General features: G+C 42.8%; 1 protein-coding gene across 1 annotated transcript; it reads right to left on the reverse strand.

Annotated features, from left to right (window-relative positions):
• Positions 1–1,239: 1,239 nt before the first annotated feature.
• LOC101471041 (chemokine XC receptor 1-like) lies at positions 1,240–3,022 on the reverse strand. The gene is made up of 2 exons (XM_004542922.2): positions 2,924–3,022; positions 1,240–2,519 (listed from the first exon to the last, which is right to left on the reverse strand). Exon 2 carries the CDS (start codon positions 2,507–2,509, stop codon positions 1,538–1,540), a length of 972 nt encoding a protein of 323 aa, XP_004542979.2. The 5' UTR covers positions 2,510–2,519; positions 2,924–3,022; the 3' UTR covers positions 1,240–1,537.
• Between the last annotated feature and the right edge of the window lie 9,566 nt (positions 3,023–12,588).

Here is a 12,588-nt window from a genome sequence, read left to right on the forward strand (position 1 = left end):
AGTGAATAGTTTTGAGTGTAGAGCTTCATTTTGACCTGGAAATAGGATGTTTGGGAAATTGAGTGAGATGTTATGGATTTGTGTTTACTGTTGTGAGAATATGAGGCATAGTTTCAAGAAATGTGTTTTAGCAATCGAGAAAAACTGTAATAAGAATATTTCATTCATTCAGATCTGGGATGTCTTATTTTTCCATCCATATTCAGAAGACTGACTAAAATTTAAATAAGTTGGGCAACTTTAGATGTTGTGTTCCGGCACAATGACATGAAACCAGAGATCTATAAATGACAACAATCTACAGGGGTCACTGTGACTCAATGAAACGAATCGTTACAAACAAAACAAAACAAAAACCCACTGCTGCTTTCATCACAACGCCAACATTTCGTTTGTAAAAATTAAATACCCGCACATTTTTATGATTTGTCTAATAGCACAATTCCTTCCTTACTTTTAAGTTTTATTTAACATTCTGACTGTATTTTATATTTTGACTGATTACATTGTTGTTATTTTGTACAGAGGCAGCATTGCAAATAAAAGCAGTGAATGTAAGTTTTTGCATATATATTCACACACGTAGAACCTAAAGCTGGTGCGCCAAAATGTCATACCAGGAGGTCCTTTGAATACAACGGGGAAGCAAGTGAATCAGAAACCCAGAGACCAAACACGTCTAACTGGGAAAAAAAAGTATTCCCAGATGCAGAAAGCAATAATAAAACCTGATTTAAAAGACAAAAAAAAAAGAAACTTGCCATAAAATTCGTTGTTCGTTGTACACCAAAATCCCACACATTCCCGCCAGTCCATTGTCCAACAACCCAAGACGAATATTCCTTGTGTGTAAAAGTTAGAGACAGGAACTCCTCTTCTGACGTGGGGACCACCCCAGCCTAGTCCCAGGAGGACGAGGGAAAAAACAAACAAAACACCAATCTCACGCCTCAACAGGTGCCTGCTATTAGCTAAACAGTCCCATGTCCAGCCAGCCCACAATGGATTAGAACAACGTTATATATTTATATAATAAAACAAACAACTAGAAACATGCAATACAAATATCAGAATAAAATCATGCAAATAAAATCAAAACTACACTCACAGGCAAACACTAAAATCAGAATAAAACTAATCATACAGACACAAATAAACATATGTATGTATATATATATATATATATATATATATATATATAGGGCTCAGAGAAGAGCTCGAGAGGATGTGGAGGGTGAAGGTAACGGTGGTCCCCGTGGTAATCGGAGCACTAGGTGCGGTGACTCCCAAGCTAGGCGAGTGGCTCCAGCAGATCCCGGGAACAACATCGGAAATCTCTGTCCAGAAGAGCGCAGTCCTGGGAACAGCTAAGATACTGCGCAGGACCCTCAAGCTCCCAGGCCTCTGGTAGAGGACCCGAGCTTGAAGGATAAACCGCCCGCAGGGGCGTGCTGGGTGTTTTTTTTTTTTTTTTATATATATATATATATGAAAGAAATACAGTCTCTACATTTACAGTTACAAACTGAATCAATGTTTAATTTAATGACTGACTATGTGGACTGTCAGCAGTGAAAGCCACATTCTGCCTGGTGTCTCTCTCTCTCTTCTTCCTGCGCACATTTTCACAGCGCAAAAGATTCAAAAGATGCTTTCGCAACTTCTTTGAGAGCATATATAGCAGAGGGTTCATACAGCAGTGAGAATAGGCAAGCATTTCACTAATATGGTAGGCAACTTCTAACCGTTCCTCTGCCTTGCAACCTTTGGGTTTATAAAGGGAAGTAATTAAAAGCATAATATGGTATGGCCCCCAGCAAATGAAAAAGGCTGCAACAATACACAACAGCACAGCTATAGTCTTGTGCTTCTTTCTATTTAAACCTTGTAAAACTGTCTTGAGGATTGCAGAATAGCAAAAAATAATGATGGCCAGTGGGAGGAAGAATAGCAGTGACACTTGGAGATAATGTCCAAGCTTGTCTTCAGATTCATCATAGCAATAGTTTTCACCATCCAAGTTTTCAAACTTTACTTTTGTTGCATCCGTCAGGGACGCTGAGATGCTGATGATCCAGGCAGCTATACAAGCACCAACTGCACACTTCTTTCTTAGAGCACGATTATTTTTCCAGTTTGGCAGCACCACCCTAATGAAACGTGCCACTGTCATGGCAGTCAGCAGAATGACACTGCTGTACAAACCAACAAAGAATGCAGCAGTCATGAATTTGCAGATAAAGTCCCCAAAGACCCAGTGGTGTAGGTGATGAACAGCCCAAAATGGAAGTGTGATGGTGAAGATCAAATCAGAGCAGGCCAGGTTCAGGATGAAAATATTTGTGATACTTTTCAGGCCCTCGTAGATGAAAAGAACACATAAGAGGAGGCTGTTGCCTATGATACTGAGGATGAAGATCAAAATGAAAAGGGGTCCAGTGATGGTGGGAGCATTAGTATTACACATGTATTCAGCATCATTACTCAGTCCAGATGTGACGCTTGCCATTTTCAGTTTTCTGGAAAAAAATAAAACATAGATACAAAATAAAATGCAACCAAACACAATCACAATTCTCTAAAATGACAGAAACTGTTGATTTTGTTTCTAGTTTTTGTATAACAGATAAAACCAAAGGGATTAAAGTACCCAATTTTTGAAAAAAACACTGATGAAGATTAAGATGAAGAAAGTCCCAGTAAAAATTGGAAATTCAACTCTACAAATGTAATGTACAGGATCCCTCACTCCATCATTAGCTGTCATGTTGTTTTCCATTTTTAATTTTCTATAATTAAACACATTAGCTTAGCAAATCTGCCTTAAATGAGAGAAACATGTACTTTAGTTTTTGTATAGTAGTAAAGCATGAAGCGTAATTAAGTACCAAATTCAGAGTATAACTATTACTGATAAACTTACCGTAAGCATCAGTTGTCATGTCTTCTGTTGAATTTCAGTGTGACGAAAAAGCTGTGATGTTTTTGGAGATTAAAAAACAAGAAGAGACGCCGCGTTACAAAAACCATGTCATGTCCCGTCATCTCATGAAAAAACAAAATCACTTGGGCAACCTTTTTCCTTCCCCACATGATGCAATATGAAAACAATCACCGCTTTTTTTTTTTTTTTTTTACATTTGGCCTGAACATACAGGTTGTGCACTGAGCGTGAGAGCAAGAGATGCTATAGGCTGATATAGCAGCAGTTCAACCATTTAAGCAAGGCAACAGTAAAAAAAAATAAAAATAAGCCGAACAACAACACCCAATATATTTTCTGTTAAATTTATGCAGCTTGCAAGTGCAGTCAGTATAGAAATATAACTGCAAAGACTCCAAAATGATACTGTGCATAATGTTAGGCTGTTTTCAGAGCCACTTCTGTGAAATAAGTCACAAACTAAGTATCAGATATCAGTCCTCCTGTTCAGGAAACTGTGGTTGCATTTAATTTAACTGTCGTAATTTGCAAGACATGCAGACTGAATATTGAATGGATAACCAATATGCAGACATGCAGAGGTAGAGTGAGGTAAATTTTAAAGCAAGCTATTAATTTCCAGCCTGTTGAAATCCAAAAAGGCAAAAGCCAAAATGGCAAAAAACACAATCCAAAACAGTGAAACTGAAACTACAGCTACCAAAACCTAAAATTAAAGAAATACACAGACTGAAATATTTAACTACAGAAAACACACCGGAGATACCAAAAAAAATGAGGCATGAGGCAGATTTTGAAATACAATCAGACATTCTGACATGAGAAAAAGGGGAGACAGCGACTAAATGGGTGATTATATGAGTGGAGACGGCCGAACAAGACAGCAGAAGAAGTCATGGCTGCAAAACTAGAAGCAAAAGCATAAGGAATTCATAAAGGAACATGGAAAACAGACACATGACTGGACTAAATACAAAAGACTAGACACAAGAGGGAGGGACACTCAGGTAAAAACTAAACTCTGAAGAAAATGAGAACTAGGCACAGAAATACACAAACGAATACATAAAGTAAATATAAACATTATAAACAACTCAATAACTGGGTAAACTAACAGGAGCTTCCTCAGCAACAAGCTATTTTACTTATAAAAATGTTACATTATAATATCTTAAAATGATCAAGGCTTCTTGGTAACCGTATTCCAACATGCAGATCACACGCTCTCATTAGGATGTTAATGCACGAGTGAGGTCAGTCATGGTGCTCATAGTTTACATAACCAAAACTCAGTAATTTTGGCTGAATTAAAGGTTTATTTCATGCATCTATTTAACTATTATTAAACATTGTTAGTGGGTTTTAATGGCACTGAAAACCTACTTTTATACTAGGTTTTTTGTTCTTTTTTGTTTGATTTGTTTTGTTTTTCTTTTCTCACCTTTCTGCCTCATACGGATCCAAACCGGTTACCTTGGATTTCTCTGTTTTTCATCCAATAAGAAGAATTGCCTCAATAATTCAACGTAGTGACGTCCTCCTCATCAGTAGAAGATAAACGGTGGAAAATAGCACACTGTGGCTGTGTCTCAGTTCAGGGGCTGCATCTTTCGGAGGCCACATTTCAAGGCCGATTATGTCACAGAAAGGCGACGAAGGCTGTCCCAATTCGAACGCTGCTCCAAATGTGGCCGACAAATGCGTCCTTCATTTCGCTGCACTTGAACGATGGGTCGGGTGTATCCTTCGTGGTCCAACCTATCCCAGAATTTTCTGGGACAGGTTTTTCCCATATTTTTAGGTGAGAATGTAGCTGTGTAAACTTCAAATATCTGCTCAGTTTATCGAGACATCACATATTTGCAAAAGTGCTCTGACGTTTTCGGAGTTACCCACCAACTCGATAGCTGACCAGGTGGTCAAGGTTCAATAGAGCCGGCTAACACCGGACTCCCGGCACATCGTTTTCAGACCCCGCGGGGTCTCTTGCTACTCGGGTTAAACATGATATATAAGTCACTAAGATAACTTTAAAATTGTATTGTTTGGCTTTTTTCAGTGTTTTATTTGTTTGCGAGTAAATCGGTTTGGCTGAGATTAAAGTTACAGTTTTTATACAGCTGAATAAACATCAAACAGAAAACTGATTAAACAAAAGTGTGAGATGGTCGAGAATTTACTCCATTGTCCTGTTATATTTTAGATAACAAGGAGCAGACGGCTGGGTTTATTAAACTCCACCGAGACAGCGGTGATGCAAATCTGAAGGCTAGTCGGTCCCATTTCAGAGGTCTTTGAAGGACCCGGCCTTCACGGTCTATGTGGGCCGGGTCCTCCAAAGGATGCAACTCCTGAATTGAGGCACAGCTAATATGTCTGGGTGCCCAGGATTTCTTCCTGCATAAAGTAATCTAGCAAATCACCAAGTGATAATCAGTGGACAGCTCATGTCTTCACTTAACACTAAGCTCGTGAGTTTTGAAAACCTACCTGTTACGACGACAGAGTAATTTGCTTGTATATCTAACAAAATTTTAGCAACCTAAAAAGTCTAAGTTGTATGAATTTATTAGGAATCATTTTTAATGAAATTAGGATATGAAAATAACCACAATATACCATGTGAGGAAAATATCTCAATTTGAAAATTTGAACCATGGGAAAAAAACATGGAAATAAAATCTGTAGCTTTGTGCTAGTTTAATTTTAGTATGTTTGTCTCCTGTTTTATGCCTTAGAAATGTCATTAACCCATATCAGTTTGATGATCTGTGTTTGATGTTATGTTTTTGCATTTATGTGTAACACTTTTACCACCGGCTCGTGTGACAAGACTCCCCCCTTATGCCCTCGGGTGCAGTCTTGACTCTACTTAAACATTCTGTGATAAAAGATACATCTCGAAAAATAAATATCAGTCTAAGGTTCATATGATTCTCTTGTCTACACAGACAAGCGGAGGCTAAGGAAATACACTTAACCGATTAAGGCTAATACATGTGAATACTCAAATGATAAGACACCATGCAATAAACCCAACACAGGATCTCAGGGTTAGAAAATGTATTAAACAATTGCAGGAAATTCACATCCAACCCTTTTTTTTTTCATGAAAAAAACACATATACAAAACATACAATAAACCCCCGGAGGATAGATTTTAGTATTTTTTCCCTTAACCTGTCCAATGTTATTCTTTCCCCAGAGTGCACTCTTAGTTTATTTTTGTTGTTGGCGCGCATTAGTTGGAGCTCTTAATAATAACAACAATACCTCCGAGTATCCGTGATGTCTCCACCTCCTCCGATGAATAACTCGCTTGTTGTGGTAGCAACCGTCTCCACTCGCGGCAGCGAGCAACGAATCTCCGGTTCCTTAGATAGCAGCAAATCATCCACGGTTAGCGACTCTCTCCCGAGACAACTCTCAAACTCCGTCTCTTCGCTCCGGCGGAATCTCCGTTAGCCAGGACCGTGGCGTTAGCCTAGCTCCAGCTAGCCAACGTAGCCAAACGTGCCTCGTGCTTAGCCAAGCACAAAAGCTACGGGAAGCCCGGCTCAAACGCTCCGAATGATTACCGGGAAGTCCGCAGACGGGTGATATGTTGTTGCCGAACAACTTTGGTGACATAAGCAGTCCCGAAGTCCATGCTTCGTCTATGCCATTTTAGTAATCCTCCTTTTTTTTCTCCTCTCTTCCTCCCGAGTCTCTTTCCCCCGGAAGTCATCTGCAAGTCATGACCTCTCGTGACGTAGCATACAAAACAAGTTACACTTCTTCTCTTTTAACAGACATTCACATTCCATGAAATTATGGTTTTTTAACGTAACTGATTTTTTCACACACTATTTATGCATTTTAATACAAACATTTATATCACATATCTATACCACTCTTAACCTCACCATGAACTGTTATTTTCTCTTCGACTTATTCTCATGAAAACAAAATAAATACCACTGATATTTATCAGAGTATTACACTCTCCCCCCACCAAAGAAAAGCATGCCCTCATGACTTTGTACCTTGAAAACATAAACCATTATGGCACAACAGGTGAGTAAAACACACAACTAAGCAAAGATGGATGTACCTATCCACTTATAAAAACAAGAGACATATTTCACTGTAGTGGCGGCTACCACACTGGGATGACCTGGTTCATTATAAGTTAACCTCAAAGGAGCCCTCTTTAACCTCTGAGGTCTGGTCTTAATGTCAAAGTCAGGATTAGTCTCAGAGTTAAATCCAGTATCTTCTTCTTGCGAAATAAGGTCTGCATTCAGTGTTTTTTCTTTCCCTGCCTCCTCAGGATTCTCGCAAGTATCAGGTGATTCGGCTTCGGTGATCTCAACAGACTCAGATTCATTTACACTGTCCGTCTCAGGTTCCTCTACACATTCCTGTGTTACTCCCAGCCCAACTGTTTTTGGTTGTTCAGCTACGTCGCTTAAGGAAATACCCAAATCCAGACTGAATGGTTCCAGAGTATCACTATCCATGTTGCACCTGAGAGGTTCAACAGTCAGATCACACCAAAGTCCAAAATCCTCATCTTCGGAGTCAGTGTACTCTTTCTCATCTTTATCACTGGGCGTGACTCCTTCCCTTTCAGAGTCTTTATCTGCCGTTCTCTGCGATAGTGTCTTTTCCTTTCCAGGCTTGTCTGTGCATTCTTTCTGTTTCCTCCATCGCAAGACTCTCCTTGTAGGGGTGAGATCCGTATGGGATGCAGAGTCTAGACATATCCTCTCCCCAAGAGGCAGTAAGTGATTTCGATGGAGGATCTTGATTGGTCCATCACCATCTTCAGGTTTCAACCGGAACACTGGTAGGTTCGGCATCTTGCTTTCCACAACATATGGTTTTGACGCCCAGCGATCGGCCAGTTTATGCTTCCCCTGTAACCCGAGGTTTCGTAGCAAGACTCTGTCTCCAGGTAACAACTGTGCGAACCTGATTCTTTTGTCATACCGCTGCTTATTGTTCTCATTCTGTTTGGCCGCGACGGACTCTGCTAGTTCATAGGCAGCCTTTAACTCCTTCCTCAGGTCAGAAACGTACTTGAGGTAAGTTTTCTGTGGTGTGCCATCACTAGAAGTCTCGAAACACAAATCCACAGGTAACCTAGCTTCACGCCCAAACATAAGGAAATAAGGAGAGAAACCTGTAGCTTCATTTGGAGTGCAATTATAAGCATGAACCAAATGAACGACGTGCTGACTCCATTTTTTCTTTCTGTTCGGTTCCAGGGTCCCCAACATGTCCAACAACGTCCTATTAAATCTCTCGGGTTGAGGGTCTCCTTGAGGATGATAGGGCGTCGTTCTTGACTTTTCAACTCCAAGCGAACTCAACACTTCATGAACAAGACGACTTTCAAAATCTCTGCCCTGATCACTGTGCATCCTCCGTGGCAGTCCATAATGAACGAAATACTTCTCCAGCAACACCTTTGCAACCGTAGAGGCTCTCTGGTCTCTTGTTGGAAAAGCTTGAGCATAACGAGTGTAGTGATCGGTAATGACCAGAACATTTTCTGTGCTGCTCGAATCAGGCTCTATGGACAAAAAGTCCATACAAACAAGGTCGAACGGTCCCTCACTTTGCAAATGCGACAAAGGTGCAGCTCTCTTGGGTAGAGTCTTTCTTTTTATACACCTCTCACAAGACTTGCAATACTCTTCAATCTCTGACTTCATCCGAGGCCAGTAGAACCGGTTTCTTACCAAGCCGTATGTCTTGTCGAGGCCCAAATGACCTGAATCATCGTGCAGTGATTTCAGTACAGGGACTCTATACTTTTCTGGTAGTACCAACTGAGAACAGTGTGATTTTCCTGGAGGAGTTACAATGCGATACATCACTCCTTTCTGCATCTTTAACCTGTCCCACTCTCTCAACAGCAAAGAGCAAGTTGGTTGCTTGGTCTTGTCAACTTGGTTACTATTCCCATTACTCAGAGCTGTCCACACTTGTCCTATGCCGGGGTCTTCCCGTTGAGCGGTCGACAACTCAGCAAGACTCACAAAAGGCATATTCTTAACACTCAAAGAAGCCAGATTGCAATAAGCTTGTGGGATAGCTTGTGGAGAAGTGCCAAAAGAGTCAATGGCTCTTCCGGATCGTGGGTTTTTATGTTTCATCACCCCAGACATTTGACACAAGGCTCTCACTCCTGCTGCAGGAACGTCGTCCCACTCGGATTTGGATATCGACCCCGATTGTGGCCGGCGAGAGAGAGCGTCAGCGTCAATGTTTTGGACTCCTGCTCTGTACTTGAGACTAAAGTCATATGTAGACAGGGCAGCAAGCCAACGGTGACCCGTCGCGTCTAGCTTGGCAGACGTTAGCACATATGTCAGAGGGTTGTTGTCTGTCCTCACCTCGAACTTGGTCCCGTACAGATAGTCATGCAGTCTGTCCACTACCGCCCACTTCAGCGCCAAAAATTCCAATTTATGGGCTGGATAATTCTTTTCTGAAGGAGTCAAACTCCGACTGACGAAAGCCACAGGTCTCAATCCTTCACCTTGATCCTGGTACAGCACTCCTCCTAGCCCTTCCCGGCTAGCGTCTACATGCAGCACATAAGGTAGCTGAGGATCGGCAAAGGCCAACACAGGAGCTTGGGTAAGTCGTCGCTTCAGCTCCTCGAAGGCTGCCTCACATTCTCCGCTCCATCGACCACCAAAGGGCTCTGCGGGGTTAAGGTACGGACCATCCTGTCTCTCCTTTACTTTCTTCTTTGCAGTTGAAGGGTAACCCGACAACAGTTGGTTCAATGGGTGAGCTACCTTGGAGTAATCTTTCACGAAACGCCGGTAGTACCCACAAAATCCAAGAAACGACCGCAATGCAGTCACAGTGTTGGGTCTTGGCCATGCAGTTACAGCTTCAGTCTTCTTTGGATCAGTAGACACCCCGTCTTGAGATATGATGTGCCCAACGTAAGTCACCGATGGCTGACAAAACTGACATTTATCCAGTGACAGCTTCAGTCCTTCGTCCTTTAGACGGTCAAGCACCTTCAGCAACCGGATCTCATGCTCCTCAAGCGTGGCTCCAAACACAATGAGATCGTCGAGATAGACCAACACCTCAAGCAAGTTCATGTCTCCAACAGTTTGTTCCATTACCCGCTGAAATGTAGCGGGAGCCCCTGTCACTCCCTGTGGCATTCTTTCAAATTGGAAGAATCCAGCCGGGCAAATGAAAGCTGTCTTTTCCTTGTCGGAGTCTGCCATGGGCACTTGATAGTATCCACTCCGAAGGTCAAGCACACTGAACCACTTGCTTCCACTGAGACATGCCAAAGCATCTTCAATTCTTGGCACCGTGTATTGGTCGGGAGTGGTGCGGCGGTTTAGAGTCCGAAAATCCACACACATCCTTATTTTCCCATTCTTCTTTCTCACGACCACAATGGGTGAGGCATAAGGACTGCGTGACTCTGTAATAACACCAGCAGTTTTTAGCTGCGCTAGATGCTGTCTCAATGCCTCTACGTCAGCAGGTGGCAACCGACGAGACCTCTCCCGAAATGGTTTGTCCTCTGTGGTTTTGATAGTGTGCTGGGTGCTCTTACTGCATCCGACATCAAACTCATGCAGAGAGAAAACTTCACTCCGCTCCATCATTTCTGTCACCAACCTTTCCTTCCACTCCTTAGGAACTGGTGAGTCTCCAAAGTTGAAAGAAAATGGGCTCAGCTTCCCAGCGAACTCGACTTCAGACTCTTCTCTCCCAGGTAGAGATGACACAACGTCGACTGGAAACAGATGAGCTATTGGTGTCCCTCTGGTCAAGGTAATTTCCCGTGCTGACATGTTTCTAACTAGAACAGTAATTCTTTTGGCCGTCACACCAGTGGAGGTCTGCAACTCTGGTCTCACCAGGAGTCCATCGGGAAACCGTGACTCATTCGCAGGGTCATCAGGTGAGTCTACAAGGATTGTCTGAGTGCCCAGCACTCCATGAAACTTTGGTGCCCCAGCCACTTGGGCGACTCCCCCAGGCCGTATGGTGACAGGTTTGGCTTGGGTGAACCACACCGTTCCCCTCTGGTTACTGTCAGCATCAGGTGGTAACACTGAGATCTCACTGAAAACTTTTCTGAAGACTGGGTGAATGTGCATGGATCTCACAAAGTTTTCTCCTCCCTTTTCCCTGCAGTGGCTAAGCAATCGCCTCACAGTGGGTGTGTTGGTGCCAACAAGCAGGGAAACTTCACCTCTCACAACTGGGTCGGGACATACCAACACAAGTGCATCAATGGTCTCACTCACGCCTACATCTGCTTCCAAAAACTCCAGCCTAAGTGACAAATAGCCATCATAAGGGTACTCGGCGGAACTGAGACCCCATATCGCCAACGTGTCGATAGACGTCAATGGCAGGTGTGTCAAATATCTGTCGTAGAAGGATCTGTACAGCAGGGTTACTTGAGAACCAGAATCGAGTATGGCTTTAGAGTAGATGCCTTCAACCTGTACCGACACTACAGAGCTAGGGCCCACTAAGCCTGCAGGTACAGTGTCTTTCACTTTTCCCTCTACGGTGCTGCACTTGGTGGAACGTTTTACAACCACCGGGATGCCAGGCCGTTCCTCTACTGGACCCCGCGGTAGTTTCCCGATTTCTTTGTCAGTTTAATGAGGCGCTTGTTGACTTTGAGTAGGTTTTCTTCACCTTCACATTCTCTCTTAAAATGTCCATCCTCCCCACATCTGTAGCAAAATATTCCAGGTTTATCCTCTTGATAGCCAGACCTTTGTGGGGTAGCATTTCTTTTATAAGGTGGCTTGGCAGGGACTTCTGGTTGTGAAATCTGGGTGTCTGGATGTGATGCAACCGTAGCAGCTTTAAGACTAAGCATCTCAGCTTTCATGACACTTAACTCTTTTTTCAGCTTTGCCACTTCAGGATCAACTTCTTGTTCAGGTGCCGACTTAGAAATAGGAGTTACAGACTGTGACATTACTGGGTTCTTACTATCGTTTCTGCTTTGGAGCATGTCCTCTTCCTCCCTTACTTCTTTTAGCAACTCACTGAAAGAAGGGGGTTCTCGCAGCTTGTGAGTCATACGAAGACGAAGTGCAATCATGTCTTGTTGCAGTGCTCCCCTCACAACCTGCTCCATCCGTAATCGATTCATGTCAGACAGTGCCACGCCTCCTTTTCTGAAAATACAGTGCAGCAGTTTATCCAACCTCAACAAGTAAGTAGACAACTTTTCGCCCACATTTTGGTAGGTATGTCTGAACTTCACCAGAAGATCGGACGCACTCTCAGTTGTTCCAAAAGCCGTCTCCAAAACCTGCATGTAGTCATATGAAGTTGCAGTGGGCTGCTGGACTCTCAAGAACCTTACAATGTCTGCAGCTGGACCTTTCAGACTTTCCACTATTCGCTGTTTCTTTATGTTGTCACTGCACTGCCACTCATCTAGCAGATGTGTTGTCTGTTCTGCCCAGGCATCATACTCTTCCTCCCCATTGGGCGTAGGTTTCACACCAGAGAACATGCGCAGCTTACGATAGCTCTGAGAATCAACAGATGTGGTGTTACATTTATCCACTAAGGAACTGATAGCATGTATCAAAGCCGTGTTCACATCAAGGGGTGAAGGCTGAAGTAAGCCA

The sequence above is a fragment of the Maylandia zebra genome, linkage group LG18 (assembly GCF_041146795.1).
Source record: "Maylandia zebra isolate NMK-2024a linkage group LG18, Mzebra_GT3a, whole genome shotgun sequence".
Classification (NCBI taxonomy): domain Eukaryota; kingdom Metazoa; phylum Chordata; class Actinopteri; order Cichliformes; family Cichlidae; genus Maylandia; species Maylandia zebra.

Coding starts and splice junctions, on each gene's coding strand:
- LOC101471041 (XM_004542922.2), bottom strand. CDS start 2,509: ATGGCAAGCGTCACATCTGGACTGAGTAATGATGCTGAATACATGTGT.